The following is a 24,869-nucleotide window of genomic DNA, read 5'->3' on the forward strand; positions in this document are numbered from 1 at the left end:
TGCCACCCACCCATGGGGGACCCGTGCTGGAGTAGTTTGCTCCTGGGGGATGGATGGACCCTGTGGTACAGAGCTGCGTGGGAGCAGTTCTTGAAGAGGTGCTGCCTGTGGGAAGCCCATGCAGGATCAGCTTGGGAAGGACGGTATCCTGTGGGAGGGACCCCATGGGGAGCAGGGGCAAAGAGTGACCATGAAGAAGCAGTGGGGACGAAGCGTCAGGGACTGACCACAGCCCCCAGTCCCTGTTCCCCTGCGCTGCTTGGGGGGAGGAGGTGGAAGAGGGTGGATGGGGGAAGATATTTTTAGTTTCTTTCCTTTGTTTCTCACTTCTCTAGCTTGTTAGTAATAGGTAATAAATTTTACTAATTTTACTAATCTCCCTATGCTGAGTCTGTTTTGCATGTCATGATAACTGTTGAATGATCTCCCTATCCTTATCTCAACCCTTGAGCCCTTGGCATCAGATTTTCTCCCTCTTCCCCTCTGAGGAGGGGGGAGTGAGAAAACGGTTGTGGTGGAGCTCAGCTGCCCACCTGCCCACCATACATATATATAAAAATAATCTGTTCAGTGTTTGCATTTCAGCCCAGCATTTCTTACATCTCATGTGCTACTAATCTCTATAACTACTCTGCTCAGCAAGTATTGAGGTTTGAAGCTGTTCTTTAACAGATCTAACAAGGGGCAGCTGTTCCACACTGAAAGTATTAGCTAGGTACAGGCTGTTGTTGCCAGAAGAGGCAACAGAGTTTGCAGAGATATATTTATTTTTTTTTCAAGATCAACTGATAAGTCTGGGAAAAACAGATAACTAAGATTTCTAGCCCATAAACCTTTCATCAGATCACCCACTTTGCCAGAAGAAATGATGTTGAAGCCTTTCCCAAAGCTAGGCCAGGCAGAGAGCTGCAAAAAAGTCAGGTTTAAGCTGTGTTGTCTTTAGTGCACATAACAGCCTAGCTCTTTTCAGCTGCTTCTTACTGAGAAGTAAAATAATAAAACTGAATCGCCTGAATAGATTTTTTCCCGTAGCTCTTCCCAGCTCTGATAGCACCTGGCTTCTGTCAAACCCTGATCTCTTTCTGAGAGGAAAATATACACCATCTACTGTCCTTGGGTTTAGCTTTGAGAAGCTGTTTGGTTACATCTGTTTAGTAAAGGGGCAAATCAGTGGTTCAGTATCACCATTTTTCTTCTTTTTCTGTGTTCTTTGAGGAGAGTAATGACTCAGACCAGTCCTGAAACTGAAAACAATACAACTATACATGGATTCTAAGAAAATAGAAGTCCCTTAAATTATATATATTTAAAGTCTTTATCTCTTTGTTAATAAGTTTTTAATTTTCTTGAATCTCTGCTAACATGCCAAACAAAACTGAGGAACATAAAAATACTGTTTTCACTTTCAATTTTTTATGTTATTACAAAAAAAAAAAAAAAAAAAGAGATCCTATGCCAGTATGCCTCCATGTCAAGGGGTATTTAATCTTAGATACTCTTGGTAAAAGCAGTAGTCTGATCAGAAAGTTCTAACACATTTAACTTAAACATGGCACTTAATGATTTGAGGTTTTGCAGTTGTATTGTGTGTCTCAGTGATACTCCTAATGATGGCAGTCATAACCATTGCCAGGACAACACACAGCTTTCACATCTACCTTTTTAATGTTTTGAATTTACACTTGAGTTTCTCCAGCTAACTAGAAACTAAAAATAGAAGACCACCAGATTCTTTGTTAACCTACTGTATTGTACATACCATGCTGGTGGTGCAACCTTCATATCGGAAAGAAAGGAAAAGAAAATAAACCCCAAAAGAATTTGACAAATATCAAAGACTACTAAAAATGAAAATATTTACCACAAGAGAAGCAGAAAATAAATGCAACAAGCAATTGACATTGTTCTGAAAAAAACATAGGCACTCTGTGGTACAGGCTATGAAACTGCGCAAGCAGTTTTAGTGCAGACATTTGTGGTCATGTTTTAAGGACACTAAATTCTTGATGTAAAGATTTCAAATGGTGGAGAGGCTGACATTCACTGGTGCTCTTTCTAAGTGTTTGTCACTCTCCATGTAAAATATTTCAGTGTACCACCTATTGAAGAGGAAAGTTAACTTGGCAAAAAGACTATGTCAGGGCCAGATTATCTCTGTGTAGCAATTCATCGTGGAAAACTAGGAAATAATTGTGCCATCTATGAGCACTGTGGTTGCTGTTCAGTTTGTGTGCCTATGATGGGCAACTGGATTTGTGGAGTAAATAAAAGTGAATTCTCAAAGAAATCATGTAAGAAAGGGAGTACGCTGGCCTATCCAAAGCTTTTCCAATACTTACCTGAGCAGATAACTGCTTTAGCAGCTGATGGAGGTGATCCATTTGTCTTGTCACATGGTCACAAAGCTTTGACCACAGCTGAAAACCTGCAGATGAAAAGGTACCAAACTGCTCAAAAAGTGGTCCCTAGCAGGATGGAGAGGAGGTCTGATGGTTCTGCAGGCTCACACATACTCACAAGCAACATAATCCAGTCTACCCACCAGCTTGAGAAAGTCAAGTGGATATATACCTTGGCAGCCAAGAATTAATGCAGTCCTGCAGGCACTTGCAGCATTGTATATTCATAGATATATTACCTCGCATTTGGCCATAATAAAATACCTACGTAAAAAGTAAGATGGTGAAGAATCATCTAGAGACTAAATACATTCCTCCTTTACCATATGTGGCCCTTAACAAAATAACTCATTATTCCATGCTATGTTCTGGAAATTGTTGAGTACTGTAAACTTTATCCTGTGCATTTTAATATCAGTATATATCACTCCATAATATAGTATGATTCTTATTGCTACTGAGAAACTGAGCCAATTCCAAAGTGGTGTTGGAGCTAGTGTTTATCTTGAATATACCATCCAGGGGTATTAATATTTTAACTGGCATACACCTGTCTGTGTTTGAGCTTCTTTGTACATCTATGTGTTTTGAAGTTACTACAGTGGTTTCCTGATGTCTGGGTTCTTTCAAAAGCACTAAAATCAGCTGACTAACAACATTTTCCTTTAGGACAGCTTTAGAATAATCTTGTGCTAGGGGATATCAGCACAGAGAACTTATTTCTTGCCATGATACCAGACATGTTGAACAAGAACTGTCACTCAGAGCATCTCCTAATGAATCAGCCTCTATTGTATGGAAGATGCTGAAAGATGCTGACCTTGCTTGAGAAGACACGTCCAGTCTTAAATACAATCTTCAAATACAAATTTTCAAATACAATCGACTGCTTGAACATCTCGGCAATTTCTCCTACAACTTTTGCTCACTCAGAAATTCCCAATTTGCTTCACTGCAAGATAGCTCTAATACCCCAAACCAAACAGCCAGGTAGAGCAGGCGGGCATCAAAATGAAAAACTGGCAGGGGTTTTTTCTTTGTTTTCCTTGAAGGAGAATCTGGCAGCAGCAGCCCCCATGCCCAAGGACTATGAGGCCCAGCAGAGCAGCATACCTATACAGCACTGAGTGTTTTCACACTTAAGTTGCCCACTATTAAAAGTCGCATCACATCCATGCAGAGTAGAGGGTTTCACTCAGCTGGGAACAGTATCTCAAACACTGAAACCATTCACGCTGCCCCCGGGCTGCACCTCAGCAGCCCTGGGATGAAGCAGAGGATCATGTGTGTCATCTCATGGTCCCAAAGCCTCAAGTTATTATTCTCAAGGCTCTATGAGGATATATGTTATTAGCCTACCATTCAGCGGTGTCTCTAGCACCCTGCGTGGGATATGCAGAGGAGTTTTTAGGAGGCCTTTTACAATCAACTTTTTTCACCAGGACACCCGAGCTCGGTGCTGGAAAGGCCGGGGCAGAGCAGCCTCGGCCCGGAGGCCATGTGGCTGCTCCCTGCCAGCTCGCAGTGTCTCGACTGGGGCTCCCAGTGGGTCATTTTACACTTCTTGTTTGGGTGCTTTGGGCTTCGTTTGTGGGTTGATTTGGTGTTTTGTTGTTGTTGTTGTTTTGTTTCCTTTTTTTTTTCTTTTCCCCTCTTGTTTTGTCTTCCCGAAGAAACGATGCCAGTGCCCGCGCCCTGACCCACTTCCAAGGCGGATAATGGCATCCTGCTGCTCCAGCCCCTTCCCCCGCTCCCCCTGCAGCTCCCAGGGGACACGCACCCGTGCCTCCCGGCTCGGCGAGCAGCCTGCGAACAAACGCCCCCTACATCCAGGCCGGCAGCGCCACCAGCCCGGCTCAGCTCCCTGCCATGCCTCGCACCGTTGCCCTCGGCAGCAAAAGCGGGCCCTGAAATCACCGCCGGGAGCCGTCTCGGCGGCGATGGCTTTTTAACGGGGCTCCTCCGGCCCCGCCACCTGCAGCATCCCCGGGGGCTGCCGCAGCTGCGAGGCTCCGCGGAGCCGGGGGTCGCGGCGCTCCTATTCCCGCCGACCTTTGAAACCCCAGGACCCCCCCCCCCAAAAAAAAAAATAAACTTTTCCTTCGAACGGCTGTGTCTATGTGGGGGTGTCCGGGGGGGGACGGGACGGGGACTGGGTGTCCCTCCAGTAATAGATTCTGCTGGGGGGGAGGGAAGGTAGTGGGATGGGGGATTGAGGTGGGAGCAGCCCCTTCCCTCGCCCCCCCGCCGCGCCCGCTCCCGCACCCACGCACCCGCACCCCCCCCCCCCGCGCACGGGCACGCGCACTCCCCCGCGCGCACACGTGCGCGCCCGCCCAGCAGAGCGCGGTCCCCGCCTCCCCTTTACCCCCCCTTCCCCTTCACCCCCCCCTCACTCCTAGAGCTTCTCCCCTTTCCGCGCACGCACCCGCAGCCTCCCGAGCATCCGCACCCGCGCCCCGCGCGCTCCCCCCCGCAGGCACCCGCGGCCGCTCCGCGATGCGCTGACGCCGTGGTCTCCCCCCCCCCCGCAGTTCGTCCCCGCCCGCCCGCGCCCTGGGGGCGGCCGCCGGGCGCGGCCGCGGAGCGGAGCGGAGCTTTGCCGGCTTCCCCCCCCCGCGGTGGGGAGAGGTGCGGCTGGGCGAGCCGGCGGGCAGCAGGGCAGGAGGCTGAGGCAGCCGGACGGACGGAGGGACAGGCAGGGAGGGGGGGAAAAGGACGGTTTTGGACATGCTCATTCTAGGGCGCTTGGTTGCCTGCATCCAGCTCGTCTGTATCCTCAGAGTGGGTGAGTGCGATTTCTGTGAATTAACCCCGGGGGTTTGCGACCAACTTTGCTCCCCGCTCCGATCCCTGGTGCTGAGCGCTCCCGGCGTCAGCCCCGGCCGTGGGAACGCGCCGCCGCCCCACGCGTGGCACCGCTTCCCCCGTCCCGGGATGCAGGGTCCCCGTTATCCCCCGAAGCTCCGCTCCCATCGAGACCCCCGGAGGAGCCCGCACCCACGGGTGGCGAGAGGGACCGGGGGACCCACTGGCAGGCACCGGGCTGCCCCGCGTGGGGCACCAAATCTGACTTTGCCCCTCGCACGATCCGCTGGGAAGAGAACCGGGGATGGGTGCAAAATTTCAGTCCAAAAAAATAAAATAAAATAAAATAAAATAAAATAAAATAAAATAAAATAAAATAAAATAAAATAAAATAAAATAAATAAAAATACTTGTTCTCCAAGAACTGGCAACGTCAGCGATTGCCCTCAAAAGAGATAAAGCTGCCTTGAAAAAGCCAAATATAATTCATTCATTCACACGGGACATGGATTCTATATAGAGTATGGATTCATATATAGATTTTAGGAGGGCTACTTACATAACCAAATTAATTTTCAGCTCATTGAGATCTGTGCAACTGGAGTGCCTCATAAAATCATGCAGTGCTCTGTTGTTCGCTGTTGTTACAACCAGCGTGAGTCACTTGATGCTGCTAGAAGTGTTGTCTTAAATACTTTGCCAAATATTAGGAGCTTAAGGGATGGGGTTGGTATTGTACTGAATGTTTGCTTTGAATTTGTATGTTTCTGTCAAATAGATCACTAGAAAATACTAGTTGATCGCTTGTATTTAAGCATGAGGAACTTAAAAGCTTCAGCCCATGATATACAAAACCAGTTTTACAATAGGTCTCTCGTGATAAAGTAGACGCTAACCTACATTTTCCACCCAATAGGTGGTGCTGCTTCTGAAACCATGATGCTCTATAAACAAAGATCGGGGTTAGGTGACTGAGTGAAAGCAAGTCCGTGCTGAGTTCTGCTCCTTGGCAAAAATTACTTCTGAAAAACGTTTTTACCCCCTGTCTGAAAGTTCAGTGGGATATTTCGACTATAAATACGAATGTAACTGACCTTAAACTAAAATATATGATTCTTGCATTGGTAACATTTTAACATCACTTTTAAACTTACTTATCTCTAAAAACAGGGTACTTAAACTGAAATGCTTCTCTCGTGCTGGTTTGGCAAAGAGTGACTTATCTTAAAACTTTTGGGGAGGTTTCACATCATCTTTCTTATCCTGCCAGCCTGTTTCCTAAGATCAGATGTACTCTCAGGACTGTTCAAGAGACAAAATTACCAGGTGTCTGTATATGTGTATGGAGGTATATTATGAAAATGTTCGCGTTCAGATCAGAATACCATGTTACGATCATAGCATAATACACCATGATTCCCTTTTGGAGACTGACTTTCATGTAGAAATAATCCTAGCACACCATAAACAATACAGGACACAAACATAACTTTTCTAATGAAACTTATATTTTGTTAATAATTTCATCTTATTCTTTTTTAGAGATTAGGTGTTTTTGTACAGTGTAACATTCAAAACTTGGTGTGCATGTGTATGTTATACTCATTAATTTAAAGGTTCTGTCACTATGGGAAAATACAATATTCTTACTCACGTATGAGGTATAATACAAGCTGTAACTACCTTTTTTTTTTTTTTTTTTTTCCCTCTGGACTGACAGGCTATTGGTTTCAAACCTGACCTGAAGGGACACCCTTTCTAGATGTGATGTGTGATTTGGTTTCAATGGTGGCTCGTTCTGAAGACTCACAAGCTAGCCTCCTCAGTGTGTTCAATGGCATGATTGTTCCCAAAAGTGAACACCCTGTGCAGGTTGTTAGTCAGATTTAGTCAGATTTCATTTGAATATGTTCCTCCTTGAGTATCTCTCCTTAAGTAAATGTGCTTTCATCTGATAGGATTAGTCCATAGGATTAAACATTTGATTAGAGTATTGACAATACTTTCTTTTATTTTCTCATTAAAAAAAATAAAATGAAATAAATGGCGGCTCCTAGGGCTTGGTGAGAGAGGAGAACTGGGTCAGACAGGTTGGCTCTTACCATTACGCATCTCTGGTACAGAAGACACCATGTCACATCACAACCAGGGCTCTGTGAATGGGGCTTTGCTGAAGAGCATGGCAATCTGCCTTTGCTTTCTGGAGACTGTGCTTACTAGCTGGAGGCAAAGCAACATGTCGATCCTGGCCTCGTTTGCCTGTAGTTTCAAAAAATGTTGTTGAGTTTTCAGCTGGTCATGTAGAGAGCTGTACAGGAGGTTCTTTCTAGTGAATCTGTTTGGGAGTTTTGCTATTGCCTCTGGGAGGCTCATCAGGAAAATCTCAGTCTCATATGAGTTTAGAAAAGACAAGAAAGCTAAATCAACCTCACTGATGAAAAAACTATTAGAGGAGACTGAGGCAAAAAGTTCCTTTGGAAATGACAAGACAGCGACAGTTCGTTCTCTGTGTTATTGAAGAAATGCTTAGGGGCTTGGTTCTAATAACCCTGCTGAGATATGAATAGCACCTTCCTCCACAGTGCTACTGAAGCCAAGTACTGATGTAATTATTTATGGAGCAGGGCATTATCCGAGTATTCTCAGTGAGTGCCATTCAGCGAACTTCAATGGAACTACTTGTGGAGTAAGATGCTATTCAGGCACAAGTAAGGGCACATGAGAAGTCCTGTGTGATTATTTGTGAACAGTACTGTGTAGTTAGAAAGAGATTTCCTATGAAGTTTTTTCTGTTCCTAAATTAAAGAAAAAAAAACTCTGTGGACAATCCACTTGTTTTTTACATTTTCCTTTTAAATGAGAAGTATATGAATCTGTAATTACATTTATTCAACATATATTTCAGGCTGAAAATAACCTTTGAAATTCCGTCCTGGCTTATGTGTTCTGTATAACCTACTTAAAGTCAATGGGGTATGTCCTTTTTGTAGCTTTTGTCTCATTGTGCTTTAGGAAAAATATCTGGAGTCTTTTTTTTCGATAAGTAGGCTATTTATGAATCTGTGTAGGCAAGAAAATATTAATAGAAAAAGGAACATGTTTTAACAAATTACATTATAATTGTGGCTAAATTTGAATCAAAGAGATGTAAATATTTAGGCAAGACTTAAAAAATATTCCCTCTCTCACTAGGAAAATGTAAGGGTAATTTCCCCAAATAATGTAAAAAGTCTCACCCAAATTAGCTCATCTACACCTTATTACTATCACTGTCTGACCTCAGCCAGCATTTTGCCTTTCAAAAGACAGCTAATTAAACTCTATGAATTGTTTAATTAGCTGTGTTTCACTTTAATTTTTCACTCTCTAGAGAAAATCTCTCATTTTTTGGCTTGTTTCTGGCATTCCAGTACCATGTATTCACAAGAAAAGTTTCTCTAAGTATTCTAGTTTTTATTATAAAGCTGACATCAGGACTGTATTTCCACGCTAGCAGACAGCATATATCTCACTACCAACAAGAAACACAACTTCTCTTCTCTTTATTGGATGGCCCTAACTAAGGCATAGATTTCTAAATCTGATTAGGCTTTCTGTTCATTCTCATGAACGCACATTTAGGTTCAATAATCCCTTAGTCTGTTAAATGAATAAGGGATCAGAGCCTTCTTATTAGCTCTAATCTCTCTTTTTCTTTTTTTTTTCTTTCTTTTTTTTTCTTTTTTTTTTGTCAGTAATTTTGTAGGCCAGGTATTTGGCATAATTCAGACTTAATTATAGCACAGTAATATTACTGTACTTTATTTGTAATGCTTTAGCGTATTTTACTATTAAGACAACATTCCTTTGGATGATGATGCATAGTTCTTATGGAGAAATTTAGTCGTACATGTAAAACATAAGTCTAAAACTAAACAGGAATCTGAAGACTGTTTAAATATCCATTTTAACCATCTACATATTCTGTATTTATGTACCATTGAGAATTATATATATTGAAATCTATATATACTGTATGGATTTGGTTTAGGTTCAAATACTGACAGGTATGAAAAGTCATGCAGAAATCAATGACAGTTAAAAAATAACATCACTGTAACCCACACAAGTTTATGGGGCATATCTATAAAGCTGTAATTTCCAGTTTTTAATCTATACAGCATATAAGGAAAGATTTCTAAATTATACTTGTCATTACTTCCCCTCTAAATATACTCCTTTCTGGAGAGAAATTAAATGAAATATAAAAAATTACTATGACAATTTGAAACTTTTCTAGCTATAATCTGGATTACAAATCAGGATGATAATTTATGAATTTAGACACTTGCTGTTTTTAAGGAAGGCAATTTCCTTCATTCTCTTCGCTCATCATGTAAGTGGTCACTTCCCACTATGAGTTCTCTAATTAGGAATTTAAGAGTGAACAGATTCTGTTCTTTCGCTGACAATTTCAATTCCTCTTCAAACGTGCAGAGCTTCTCAGTATTCCCCTTAGGGCCAGGAAGTCTGCAGCAGTTCCGGAGCCCCCTTCTCCCATTTAACAGCGCAATTCTTACAGCTTCATGCACCATTTATGTGGCTTTCCTGTATGAGACATCCTTTGGCTATTCAATAAGCTTCTTTTCCCATAAAGACAAAAGTTACCTTTTTCAATACAAGTCAAAGCTTCTGCATTAGAAAGATAAATCAACAGAAAGAAAAGGAATTAAAGTATTAAATAAACAGAATCCACTAAATTAAAGATTATTTTTTTTCCAAGGAGGCTGTAAAAGAAACTTGGCTCCAGCAGGTTGTGGAGGAACTGCTGGCAGTGAAGTACTTTTGAGGAAAGGTGTGGTCCAGGTTGCTTGTTGAATACAAAATACCAATGTCGGTCAATTCAGTCTTGAAGCTCAGGTGGAAATGAATGATTCAGTAGAGATTTTAGAAATGAAATAGGGATGTGTATATATATATATATATATAATTATTTTTTTCTTTACAGGTATGAGACTCTCTGGTCAAAGTGCAGGCTTTAAAGCATCGTGAAGTATTATAGCTGAGGCATGCTTCTCAGAAGCTCCTATTGCTTCTCTCTTCTGAACCATAGTTAGACTTAAGTGTTCTTTGTTCTATCAGAAGTAGCTATATTTCACCCTAGCAACTAATATGTTTCATTACTAATTAAAGACTCCAGGAGCTGTTGTTTAAGTTAGCTAGTTTCAGAAGTCCTTATTCTGGTAAAAGTCCCATGGATAACAAAAACACTATGTTACATCTGGTAAAGACAGCTCAGCACTGAAAGTAGGATGCCAGTGGAACTTAGATTCCTGAATCCACAATTTTGATTAAAAAGTTCACCAACTCAGCTAGTAACTTTAGGGCCTTCCAGGGAAATTTTCTGGCAGGGGGAATTCCTCTTCTGCATATACATGTACCTTTAAGTGACCCTTTTGTTTACTTCTCAGTCCATCGTTCTTTCCTAACTTTAACTGGGATTCAAAACCAAATATGCTTTCAGATGACTTTCCCCATCCCTAAATCAATAAGGCTTCCCGAATTATGTCCTGATAAGATCAGGTGTCTTGATCTGCTGCAATTTCTGTTTAAGAAAAAGGACAAGGTGATGACTCTGTCTTCTCACGTTGTTGCTCAGTGATTAAGTATTTTACCAAGGAAATACATTCTAGAGGGAAGACCTGTTCAGAGCTAAAGGGGTTTTTACCTATATCTTCCGTTTCCAAACACCAGGTTTTGTCAAATGAGAGGCTCTTCATGTTTTTGTTTAAGCTAAAGAATTTTGCCTTAAAAAAAAAAAAAAAAAAAAAAAAAAATTCTAAAATTCTAGGAATTACAGCGAAAGCACAGGGAGAAGAACTATATCAGTTATGCCACTGCATAAAGTCACAGCCAACCCGCTTCTTAAATCTTGTGTATGCTTGTGTTCCACTCATCTCTTAAAGGGCACAGTTGACTTGGAAATGAGTAAAAGAAGATCAGTGGGGAAGATCACAGGTATTTATTTTCACGAATGACTAAATAAGCTAAGTTCCCTGTTGAGAACAAAGAAAACTAAAGAGTTTGTTTTATAGTGCATTCTAATCTCATGAGAGAGATAAAGAGAGTAGATGGGAATAGATTCTTCACTGACTCTTCTAATATAAGTGCAAGGGGACAACAAATGAAGGCAGTAGGAGCCAAATTTAAAAATTAAATGAAATAAAATAAAGTAAAATGATGGTTCTTCGTTCAAAAGGTGATAGATTTGTGAATCTCTGCTGTAGGTTGCTGTGAGAGCAAAATGTTTTGAGGGAGTACTGGACAAGATCTTGAAGTGGAATCTACTGAAGGTTGCTAATCAGGTGGAAATTACATCCATTTCAGATTTTTTTTTGAGCTGGAAATAGAGGTTGGGAGAGTTTGGAAGGAAGTTTTCAAGCATATCACAAAAGTTTGCATTTTTCTTAATGTTCCTTAAGCATCTTCTTCAGGCTTTTGGAGACAGGTCTCTGCACCAATAGGATAGTACAGCAAGAGAGGAAATGTGAGACATTATCCCTGCTTCCACTCTGTATTTCATTATCTGCTTGCTGGATACAATGTATAAATCACTATCACTGCTTTTTTTCCCAGTTGTGTTCTTAAAAGGGTTCTTTTTCCTCATTTCTTTGCAAGTTACAGACGCTCTTGGGAGTACATTCCAGGTTGCACTTATGAAGGACCCAACATCCCAAAGAAGAACAAATCTCAGATATGTTTCCACCTACTCAACAATTTACATTAGCTGTTCTGGGCAGCTGAATGCCCTTTGGACAAGCCAGTAGCTCATTATTTCACTGACTTGCTTGTTACTGCACTGCACTTTGTCCAGCTCACCTAAAGACAGTGTAGGAGTCTGAACTTCAAGGTTCTGGAGCCTACATCGAGTGCCTAACAGCTAGGTAATTCAGCTAAATGCTGTCTCACATCAGGGCTTTTGTCAGGTCTCCTGAATACACAGCTTATGCTGCAGCTTCAGATTCAGCAGCAAAAAGGTGGGCTAGACATGGCTTGTCTACTTAGTATATAACAAGCAATATTTACTTCTCTAGATTTCTATAGCATCTAGAGAGACACAAAAGGTGTATATATATATGTGTTTTTCTCCTACAGCCCTTTATGTCTCACATGATGAAGTAATTCACTATTTTTAGTCCTGAAGATATTTCGCTAAATTTATAGACTTTAGTTGAGAGAATTTAGAAAATTCTCTGTGTAATGTAGAAATTTTAGAGATCCTACTTTGCAGATAGCATTCAACAATTTAATATTCTGTTTTAGCACACTAAATGTAAATAAGATTTACTCCTTTAAACTCAATATACACTCCATCCATCGCTCCTCCATCAGATGGGTTAACACAGTGCTCTAAAGGGTGGTGTTTTGTTTTGTTTTATGTGTTGATCATTTGCTTTAGTTCCATAACCATTCAGTTTATATGTACATTCCTGACTTTATATATATATATATATAAAATATTTATATTGAGAAGGAAAACCCCATAACAAGTGTACCACTATCTTAGATGTTCTACAGGGGCTTCTACTTTTCAAAGGCTGGGACAAGCCCATGGGTATATGAGTATCCAGGGGTTGCTGAGTTAAGTATTCCTTCTGAAGATATTAGGACTGCTCACCTGACTAGTGAGAGATTTCATTAAGAGTTTTTAGGGGAGGTATATCTATTTGCACTCTGGCTCTGAATTCTGATCCTCATTGTTCAATCCTGTCGTGGTTTAACCCGACCGGCAGCTAAACACCACGCAGCCGTTCGCTCACCCTCCCCCCTCCCTCTCTGGGACAGGGGAGAGAAATGGAAAGTGAAGCCCGTGAGTTGAGATAAAGACAGTTTAATAAGACAGGAAAAAAAATAACAAAAATAATAATAACAATAATAATAATGATGATACAATGGTGATAATACGAAAGTAATAATAGTATGTACAAACAAGTGATGCACAATGCAATTGCTCACCACCCGCTGACCGATGCCCAGCCTAACCCCGAGCAGTCCGGCCCCCTCCCCCCGGCTAGCCACCCCTATATATTGTTTAGCATGACGTCAGATGGTATGGAATACCCCTTTGGCTAGTTTGGGTCACCTGTCCTGGGTCTGTCCCCTCCCAGCTCTTACTGCACCCCCCAGCCTGCCCGTTGGCAGGACAGAGCAAAGGCTGAGATGTCCTTGGCTTAGTATAAGCACTGCTCTGCAACAATTAAAGCATCGGGGTGTTATCAGCACTCTTCTCATTCTAAGCCAAAACACAGCATTCCACCAGCTACTAGGAAGAAAATTAATTCTGTGCTAACTGAAACCAGGACAAATCCAAAAGATTTCTACTACATACTAGATTACCTGAGGATTGAAATATAAAACAGGTAGTATTTGAAGAGGTATCCATCTTCACTTGCTTATTTATCTGTTGGCTGAGATAGGATAACAGTAAAAGAAATTAAGACTTGATTAAATAATAGCATTAGAAAGGGGGAAATAAGAAATATTTAGAGTACTTTTAGTGTATGGAAATAGCATTGCAAATTTGGTCTTCAAAGCTGTAAATAAAGGATTTTGAAAAAGAAATAAATGAAATCAAAGGTATCTTGAATGAAGATCAATGTTTCTGTAAATGCCCTAACAGAATTTTGAAAGAAAAAAAAAATCATTTAAAATTTCCTAATTTTATTAGGAAATTAATTTTGAATTCATTGAGATTTAGGCTGTTTTGTATTGAAATTTTTCAAAAATATTTGTTGAAATATGCTGCTATTTTTCAAAATCTGTCAAAGCCTTGGAAAATAAAAATTTCTGGTGCTCTGCAGGGGCAGCTTATGTAGAAGAACTGAAAGCTGTTTGAAAGGTAAAGCCAGTATTTTGAGGGCAAATGAAGCCTTGAAAATCAGTGTTTGAGAGAGAGACACTTATTTCTGTGCTGGCTTTACATGTGAGACTCCATGATTTTAAATGAAGTTCCCAAAAAGAAAGACAGCTGCTTCCTTGGACTAAATGAGCTAATGATCAGATTAACAGCTGGCTTTATAAAAGTGATCTGATATTACCCCAGGCAGTTTGTCTTCTAGCTCCATCCCCAAACTGACCAACTGTGTTATATCTGTTTCAAGATATTTGGAAAAAATATATATTCCAAGTGTATGTCATTTGTTTCTATAATTTCATTTTGTAGCTCTTGTGGTGGTAGATGTGTGTGGCTGGGATTTGGCAGGTTTGGATTTCCTGACAGGCTGCAGAATTCTTTCCCCAAGTCCACTGGAGCATGCTGTTAGGTGTGGGGGATGTTTCACGGTACATGGTGCGGTCAGCACACAACCCATCATCTGCTTTGAGATCAGGATGAGTCCTGTATGGCCTGTGCCTCCCTCCTTCTTTGTAATTTCCTTTGATTTTTAGACTGTGGCTTTGCATTTCATTTATCTTGCAATAGTAGCTTGTTGCAGAAAAATCCCAAGGAAGCAAGTTATCTTTTTTTTATACACCTTAGGTTTGTATCACTGTAGGTGCACAGATCATACTGGAGTTATCAGTAGAACTGTGCTTGAATAAATCCTGGATGAGCATCAGGAATAAAAAGATCCAAAAGAAGTATTCAAGTTATGGGATAGTGCTGAGGAAAAAATAAATGAATAAAAAGGATACAAACTGGCCCTGTGCAAATTTAAATTGAAAACCAGAAGAAGGATCCTACCTATTCAATTAATGAAATTTTTAGATAGTCTTTCCAATGCAAACAATAGGAGGGGAAAAAAAACTATTTTTTCTGTATAGAGCTCCATGCATTTCTTCAAGCTCCTGCATCTCCTGCAATAGAAAAATAGGTAGGAACAGAACTGCATCAGTGACCTCAGAGTCACTTTAAGTGAGTACCATCTTACTGTTTCAACTGTGCTAGATGAGAAAGCTGAGCAGTGTGCACGTGGCTGTGCCAGCCAGCTGCCCATGGCTGAAGCAACAGCAAATGGCCTTTCCTCGCTCCAGACTGACACATTTGTAAGCTGAGTTACTGGGGACTGAGTGGTTACTCACATCTCGAGTACCACTCAGCATTTCAAACTACATAGAGAATTAAATGTTGTCAATCTATCCAGAAAACAAACAAACAAGTGTTTGTTAACACTTTGCCATTTTAAATATTTATATAACCACCAAGTAAGAAAGCTATTTGAAATCTCTTGTCATTGTATGACTTTAGGAGGTAGGGGTTTAGTTAAGATATGAGCTCATGGAACATCTTTAAGAACTGGCAGTGTTCTCACTTTCTCAAGGGATAAGGCTGTAGGAAATGAAGGGGAAAGGACATTCCTCAGTTTCTGGTGTCCACTCATTCTGTAGAGCCCATGAAGCCCAGGCTGGCTCAGATGCCTACAGAGACAAATAAAATGAGTCAGTGCAGTAGAAATGGGATTTTACCATAAATATCCATAGCGTGCTGGTGCAAGTCATTTCCTTTTTTTATGTTTCACTGATTCTTTTCTAATTCAGGACAGTTGCAATGTGCCTTAGAAGTAGGCTGCTTTTTCCAAATCAATCAGCATAATGTAAACACTGTTAATGGGAGGCCCCAAGGAAGTGGAAACTGATGTTGTAGACTGGGAGGGTTAAGGGCTTCACGGGGAAGTTCAGAATGAGAATCATGTGCTGAAAAGCTTTATTGAAATGCATAAAAGGGTTGAATAAAGGATACATTGGCAAATTCTGACATTTTGTAAATTTTACATGCTGTATAAGTGTAGTGGGTTTACGTGGCAAGGTTTTGGTAGCAGGGGGCCATAGGGGTGGTTTCTGTGAGAAGAATCTAGAAGCTGCCCCATGTTTGGTAAGGGCTCCATTGTTGACCAGAGCCGAGCCAATAAGTGATGTTTTGCACCTCTGTAAGAGCATATTTAAGACAGGGAAAAAAAACGCTGCTCCACACAGCAGCTGGGAGAGTGAGAGGAGTGAGGAACGGCCTTGCAGGCGCCAAGGTCAGTGCAGAATGAGGGGGAGAGGTGCTCCAGGCGCCAGAGCAGAAGTCCCCTGCGGCCTGTGGTGAGGACCATGGTGAAGCAGGATGTCCCCCTGCAGCCCATGGAGTACCACGGTGGAGCAGGGTTCCACGCTGCAGCCTGTGGAGGAGACCACAGTGGAGCAGGTAGCCCTGCACCAACGGAGGCTGCAGCCTGTGGAAGACCCCTGCTGGAGCAGATTCTGGGCCGGACCTGTAGCCCGTGGAGAGGAGCCCACGCAGGAGCAGGTGACCTGGCAGGAGCTGCTGCCCATAGGGGAGCCAGGTTGGAGCAGTTTTCTCTTGAGGGATGGACCCCATGGTACGGACCCATATTCATTCAGGAATACCAAAAAACATCCCAGAGTAGAAATTGTTTGTTTAATCCATTGGTGAAAAACACATCCACACAAAAAAGATTTTGGGAAGCTGTCCTATAGGCCTCAATATTTTTGATTTTTTCCTGATTTGTACCATCAGCTGTGGAATTTATAATAGTAAGAAGTATGTTTCCATGTAGCATTAGTCTTCACTGTATGGGAAATTCCAGCCTTTCCGTGAGAGGTGATAAGACTGTGACATACAATCTGCTAAAGATTTGTCTGAGTGTCTATACTCATGGAGGGAAAGATGCCAGCAGGAATCAATATGCGTTGTTCATTAGGAATATGTGCACATATTAAATGATCTAATCTGATTAGCTTTTGCAACACTTTAAATGTTTGCAATGGCAAAAGAGATACATCATATGAAAACAAATTGTAAGTGCAATTTAGAACAGATTAAAAATGCCCTTATTGACATGCTGAATTGAAGAAGACAGGTTCAGCTAAATCAGGTGAAGATGATGAGGCAGTGATGCATAAAGGATAGTTTCAGGTTACATACAGTTGAGTAAAATAGAAGAAAATGTACATGGAACAACCAGAAAATATATTCTTGCTGTTGGTTAATAAGGTGATAAGAATTAATCAGCTTTTTTTCTAATATGATCTACACATTTTATCCCTGCTGCAAGCAGTGCATTTGAATAAAACTGTAATCTGGCTTTTAATGGAAAAGCAATGCTTATTGAGGGCTTTTTTGTTCTTTAGTTAAAGGATTATCTGGATATGCAAGAGTTTTTCTAAACATACCAAATCTTGGTCCCCTGAAGTCTGGTGTTCTCTTGAAAGCACTAGGAAATCTGGCCCACTCAGAGTAGCTTTTGGGTTAGATCAAAGAAGAAATTTAGTCATTGTGTAACAGAACTCAAAATGCTGGGTTAGGAGTCCTGGTTGTCATACATGTATACAGAGCATGAGAGTTTTAGGCACCTGGACTGGATCTGTAGCAGCCAGCACATCTGATATTGGGACATGCAAGCCTGGATGATAGAATAATGATCTGTGTAGATAGATAATAAAGCATTAAGAAAGGAATAAACTGGGAAGTTTCTCTTAGTGCCTCTACATATCGAGAATAACTATGCTGAAACATCTTTATAGAATCATATAGAATCACAGCCCAGGTTGGATGGGACCTCAAAAGGTCATCAGGTCCAAGCTTTACATGGCTAGACTTGACAAAAAGCATCTTGAAATTCAGGATTTATCTTGCTACTCTTGAAATAGCTATAAGATGCTGATACTTTTCATAATCATCAAATAGTAAAAGATTTGCTGAAGAAAGAGGAGATTGCAATCCTAAGCCTTTCCTGTGTAAGGGATTTTGAACCACAGCTGTGGAAAGTTGTGTTACCCACAGGGTGACAGAGCATAGCTGTTGAAGATGAGCAATGGTGCTGATGTCCACCCAGGCTGAAAATGGGAACAATACAAAAGTCTGAAAGAGAAAACCTAATTAACTTGCCCAATATAATGTAGAAGTTGAGGTGCTCCAGCTCAGCATTTTCAGGCATTGGATTGGATTTTCACTCTCATTTCTTCACTGTGCCACCACTGCCCTCCCCAGAAGCAGCAACTGCAGCATGTGCAAACAGCAAATCCTAGGTCTAATATTGCTAGAGTTGTTGTCCCCTCCCTTTTCCCCCCACCACATCCCCCCACATTGCTGTCTGTCTGTGGCTGTATGTCTCTGTGCTGGGATGGATGCAAATGTGGATGGAGGCATTTGGCTGCAGACACAGCCTGTACTGTTGGAAGAGCTGCTCTGAGACAGGGGAGAGGAGACAAGCCAGAAAATGTGTTTTGTAGGTTGGATTAAAGCCTTGGGTCAGCAGTTGGACCATGCTGGGTTATGTCTCACAGTGAAATGAGTGAGACATGGGGTTCCAGTCCCTGTCAGTTTGATTATTTCTGTCTTTTGTCTAGCTACTATCCAATGTAAAAAAACACCAGGATTTCTGTCGTCTCCTGGAGTTCTGAAACCTGGTTGAGAATGCTGTTATATCTCCTGGATGTATTGGTCTGATGCTTATCTAGGTCTTCTGGGCATCTCTGAATAGCTGGCTACTTACCCCTGCTCCATGAAGTCTGTGCATCTTTCGTCTTGGACCAGTTCCTATTTTTTCTGTGTTGTGGAAACTGAGCCAGTCAAACACAAAAATGCACTGTATCACTCCCAGAAAAGAAAACTGCATGGCTGTATCCTCAGTCTGTGTAGGAACTGTATGCATTTACACCACCTCTGTTGAAATTCCAGGAGATTTTCTGCCTCAGGCAGGTATGGCAACCGAGTGAGCAGCAGCTGCAGTGTCCTGGAAGGAAATACAGCGTGTGCTCCTTTCTGTAACAAATCAGCTGCTTTAGATGGCATGGAGACAACAGGCTCATTTCTCCAGTGAGTCACTGAGACTTCAAAAAGCTCCATATCACCAAGGCTTTCAGCTGAGGTGGAGCATATTACACCACTCCCTATACAGTCCAAACCTTAAAGGCTTAGTCAAACCCATAATTAATTAAGGTTTGTGTAACACTTAATGCTCATCTAGTGAGTTATATCTTCTAAGGCTGTTGCTAATGATTTTAAATCTACAAAGTAACTTCCTAAAAACCTTTGAAATTGGCAATGATGGTGTTCCATTTTAGATGGAAAAGCTTTGATCACTCCAGAGCAGGAAATAAATGCGTGACTTAAGCTGGATACAGCGACAGAACTGCAAACTGCTAGATATACTGACGTGGCACAGGGCCAGAGAAAGATTTGGTATTGCTCCTTCCAAAACTCGATTTGAAGCCATTTCAGTATCTCTGTATTGCATAAATGACTATGGAATTTCTAGGAAGTCTGCAGTTATGTGTACTTATGGTCTGATGATAAGATGTAACTGGAGAATTTTACTTTCATGCCCTCTTCACATATTTTATTATTTTTATTTCTATGCTATTACAAGGCTAAATTCTGATACAGTGCTAGACATGAACTCAATGAAAATATTCTGATCTGTCCTATGTTCTAACATAGATGCTTTAATAAAATTATTAAAAATAAAAAAAAAAAAAGTCAAGATCTTTAAAACAATGATAAAAGTGTGTCTAAAAGCTTAATCTTTTGTTTTCAAGGATAGGAATATTTTGTAAAAAAAACTAACTGCAGTCTGGGAGGTTGATTTTGCTGTTGTGTCTTCCAAAAGCAAAATAAATGAAGCTGTTTTCTTTGCTTGAGTAGCAATGGTTGTGGGTTCAGCAATAGCATCCATCAAACTGTTTACTTAATTTATTGATTTTTTTTCTAATAACTGAAATTTAATAGGTTCTTCAGTGTAAAATAGTGTTGTCTTTGCTTGGAAACTTTGTACACTTCCTCAAATAACTTCCAGTTATTCATGGATAGAAGGAAGAAAATGATAAATTTTTAAGAAAATAAAGAGGCATTATAGAATAGTTTAAGGATACATGGATATTTTAAGCTAGTATAGTGCTGTCATATGCAAATATGTGCCTGTTAAAAGCATTTTCAGAAACAAAATCTGGATCTGGGCTGAAACCAACATCTGGAGATGCTGTATAATCAGCAAATTGCTGTCATTTATCATTTATATATTGATAACAACTAATGTGCTTGTCCATGATCAGGATTTCATTGTGTAAGTTACCACGCAAAAACAGAACATCAGTATGACACCTACACACAGGAGCTGAGAAATGTAGTAAAATACAGAAAGAGAAGCTGATGGGACAGAGAAGATGGGAAGAGCTGTTAGGAAATAAATACACAAATGGATAAATAAATAAATATTGTCCAGCATAAAAGGAAGTTGAGTTGGTGAAGCATTTTTTTTTTTTAGCCAGTCCTGTGAGTCAAGGTTTTCGAAGAGGTATGGAGTAAGCCTATCTCAGTTCCTCATCTGTAAGACAGAGATAGCAGTATTTAACTCAGAAGTGTTTTGTGTGAACCAATATCACCATACTTCATTAAGTCAGTTTAGGAACAAAAGAACTACATAAATATTAGGGTGCACAGATACTACCATGTGAGCACTGGCATGCAAGGGGCTGCCTCTGGTGACAGATGGCCCTTCCAGCATGAGCACAGCCCTCCCAATGATGTATAGCTTCACTTAGCTGAGGCTGCATGTCCATTCCCATTTGACAACTTGGGTCAAAACAACTGGTCTGAGCATTTATCCTGCAGTGGATCCTCTCTGACCATATTCCTAAAGGGAAATTCATACCTCATGACCCAAAGATACCGGAGACCATGGATTGCCACAAGGCCTGTTACCTCACTGTCCCCATTTGGAAGTCAGCATGAAGAAAGGCACCTATACTGGGTGGGGATACCCATGGTTCTGTTTTATCTAACTCCTGTAATTTAATATTTATATGCTCTGTATAGCCAGAAGTGTAGGAGAAGGAAGACAGGCATAATATCCTGAAAATCATAAAAAAGTGGTGAGTCCTACTGACAAGAAAAAGGTGTTGTTAATGTAGTTTCCAGAATCCTTATTCCAAAATACATTGAAATCCAGTAGAGAAATATAGAGAGAGGAAGAGAGAAAATGGAAGAAAAGAAGAGTGAAAGGGGAAGGAAGGAAGGAAGGAAGGAAGGAAGGAAGGAAGGAAGGAAGGAAGGAAGGAAGGAAGGAAGGAAGGAAGGGAGGGAGGGAGGGAGGGAGGGAGGGAGGGAGGACGGAAGGAAGGAAGGAAGGGAGGGAGGGAGGGAGGACGGAAGGAAGGAAGGAAGGGAGGGAGGGAGGGAGGAAGGAAGGAAGGAAGGAAGGAAGGAAGGAAGGAAGGAAGGAAGGAAGGAAGGAAGGAAGGAAGGAAGGAAGGAAGGAAGGAAGGAAGGAAGGAAGGAAGGAAGTTAGTTCACAAATGAGATATCTGGCACTGGTGCAGCTTCTGTTTATTTCAATTTTTTTATTATCTTTATTTTTTTTATTTTGATGCTGCTGCAGTCTACATCTACTTGCCTTTTGTAACTACTACAAAAGGAGGCTGGAGAAGGAAGTTGAACTATGCCTACTGTGACTTTTACAGGCTTCACATCACCAAACCCAGAGAGAGATGAAATGAAGTGTCTGAATCCCAAGCTTTCTCTCTCAGCTGTCTGAAAGCCTTTCTTCCTTCCTTATAGTGAGGAAAATGAAGAGAGTAATGCTGCTAGTTTCTTCTGTTTAAAAAATGCAGCCAGGTGGAGTCTAATGCAGATCAGTTTATGAGATGCTCATCCATCACAACAGAAAAAAAACATTCAAGCAAGAGAAGAGCAGCCTTGCATATATTTGTTTTTAATGGGAATTGTTTGTACAATTTTCTTGTCATGATCACAACAGTGATGTCTAAATACATATAGGTATGTAACACTATGTAATACTTGTAGCAAATACACAATAAACAAATTATAGAAAACACTTGTTGACACTTGCAGTGAGAAGTGATGCAATGAGAAGAGCAGTGCCAGGTTTGGGGAAGTAGCATCCCCCTGCACTACCACCCTGCCTCAGCTCCTTTTCTGTGTCTGGCACATGAGCTCTCCTCTCATGTCCTACTCATAAGGGACCTTGCACACTCCTTGTCCTCTCCTCCTCTTCCTGGACCATACGTGTGTATGTGACCCAGATTTCCCTTCAGAAAATCCTGTTTTTCTAGTGGCAAGGATTTCTTGTCTGAAAGGAAGGTGGGGAGTCCTGAACTGCAGATTCTAGGCAATTTTAACATGCCACCTATGGCAAACATCCATATCTGAGATCTTCATTTACATTCTGTTTATACAGCATGCAGTCCCAATGCAGCTAGAGTTCTGTGGATGTTCTGGCAATGCTGCAAATAAATCATGATAATGATTGTTAATAAGTGAGTGCTGACAGTGATTTTCAGGTTATAACAACCAAGAAACAAAACAAAACTAACAAAAAAAAATTCTTATTCCGCAAAGTAATTAGGTTGGAAAAGGTTTCATGTATAAAGAATTCATAGAGACCTAATGCCACATCTTTGCACAATATACAAAACCAAGATTTGACTGAAACTCGCTGCTCCTGAGTATAGCACACTGATGCTTCTATGGACAGAACACAGTTGTTCATTGCAGATCAAAGAGGGACTTTGCTGGTTTTCAGCAAAAGGTATACACCTTCACTAATAACTGGTTATGTTAAAGAGAAGTTGAAAATTTGGACTTGTGAGGGTCATAGTTGTGAAGAATTTCAGTGTGCAAGGGGGAATGGACAGGCTTGCACAGAATGAAGGTTCTGTTTGAGGGAGACAGTACTGGAGAATTTATTTCAGCTACATTTCACAGTGATTTTAATTGAAGAAAAACAACTCTACGTTCTTTTTTATGTGATATCTACAATGAGTTTATTTTAAGAATCCATCCAAGGCTCTAGTCATGAAGAAGGATGTGCTTGACTGAATTGCATTCATTCTAGAAAATAAAATTGATGTTGTACTTGCATCTTTAAAGAGAAAATCTTTATTCTTTTTCCTCCAAGCCAGAATTCTATGATGGGTGGAAAACACATTCCATAACAAGGTATTTCAAGAGTTTTATATTTGTGAGGTCCTTCCCCATTTAGTTAAAGACAAAATAGGAAGTATTGGAACTTTAAAATAATATCTTTTAGAGATACAGGCATCTACAGAAGCTTATGACTCCGCAACACCTGTTTCCAGCTATCTACTGTATAAGTCAGTACATTATATCTTCAAGTCCGAAGACTCATGCCCAGGGACCATAGTCAGCAGGAAACGGAAACAAAACAAAACAAAAAGGAGCTGTGGATGCCCCATCCCTGGAAGTGTTCAAGGCCAGGCTGGGTGAGGCCCTGGTCAACCTGATCTAGTGGGTGACATCCCTGCCCATGGTGGAAGGGTATGGAACTAGGTGGTCTTTAAGGTCCCTTTCAACCTGAGCCACTCTATGATTCCATTAATCAAGATGCCAATAAAACCAGCAGGAACTGTTTTTTTCTACAGTTATATTATTTCATCTCCTTTCCTCCCAGTGGTGGTATGGAGTTCATAAGGGACTAGATGCTTTTTTAATGAATGAATAAAACTTGATCCTCACATAAATAAACTAGCATTCTGCCAATACAAGAGCAGTGAGCCCATTCATTTGGCAATAAGCCAGGTGTTGTTAGATAAATTAAAAAGCAACCCTTTCATCAGTGCCTGATTTACCAATTAGTTGACATCAAACTAGCAAACGTGCATTAGAACAACAATATAGAATTCTCTTTACTAATACTCTAATCTCTCTTTCATTACACACCTTCACAGGAGGCAGAATTAACACTGATAGAATTTGTATTTACTCAAAAAAAGCAGACATGTTATAGTGTTTGCACTTTGTTGGCACTTGGCAGAAATGAGATCTTCATTCAACCGTAATCTAATTATGAAAAAATTAATAATGTCAAACCTTGAGAAAGTAAGTGCATGACAATTAATAAAGAAGTGGTTTAGATATGAAGGAGTTTGCTTTGCTGATGATGACAGAGCTCATCTTATGAATCAGCAGTATAAGAGGAGTATGCTGAGAAAAGACAACCATAAAGATAAAGGTAAATTATGAAATGCAAATGAGACCCTGTGGACTAGTGATGGGTAAATCAAATCTGAGGCACAAACTTGTAGGCGAAAAGGGGAGCTTCAATTTGATACGAGAAAAAGGGAATGTTCAAGCCATGGTCTGTGTGTTATTTGCAGCCTCACAGAACAATTCATCCATCATTCAGCCCATTGCTGGCAGCTTTCTTTCCCTGGGGAGTTAATTTGATGGCAACAGTCTGCCCTTAGCTGTCATTTTTACCAGGGCTGAGAAGCTTACTCCTATCACACTGAGCTTATTGCACTTGCCTGACACAATTCATGCACACAAATAGGTTTCTGCCTATTCTAGGGTAGAGATAGCCATTAAGAGCAGGCCAGAACAATTCATTTGGCTGGTAGAAAACCCTTGGTCTGCTCCCAGTGTGATCCTAGGAAAAAGGATCTGACTGCTTTGATGACTACAACCATCTTTCAGCTATTGCCTGTATTGATTCTTCAGTGACACATGAGCTTTCCCTGGCAGCAGATGAAGATATGGGTCCTTCTCACCAGGTGGGCCTCAGCATTATAAAATGTATGAAAGCAGATTAGGTAGAACAATTAAAACATTAAAAATCTGGAAAGAAGTGCTATGGAATGACATCTGATAGGAAGGCTAACTGGGCAACTTAAAGTTGACAAAAGAAAAAAAGTAGACAGATG

At 41.0% G+C, this 24,869-nt stretch overlaps 1 protein-coding gene across 1 annotated transcript in view; it reads left to right on the forward strand.

Annotated features, from left to right (window-relative positions):
• The first annotated feature begins 4,842 nt into the window (after nt 1-4,842).
• PTPRZ1 (protein tyrosine phosphatase receptor type Z1) overlaps nt 4,843-24,869 on the forward strand; it is a 140,499-nt gene continuing 120,472 nt past the window's right edge. The window contains exon 1 of the mRNA XM_082764201.1: nt 4,843-5,187. Coding sequence (XP_082620327.1) covers nt 5,130-5,187 — 58 coding nt within the window. The 5' untranslated portion in view covers nt 4,843-5,129. The remainder of the gene's footprint in view (nt 5,188-24,869) is intronic.

The sequence above is a fragment of the Aythya marila genome (genome assembly GCF_965140915.1).
Source record: "Aythya marila genome assembly, chromosome: 1".
Taxonomy (NCBI): domain Eukaryota; kingdom Metazoa; phylum Chordata; class Aves; order Anseriformes; family Anatidae; genus Aythya; species Aythya marila.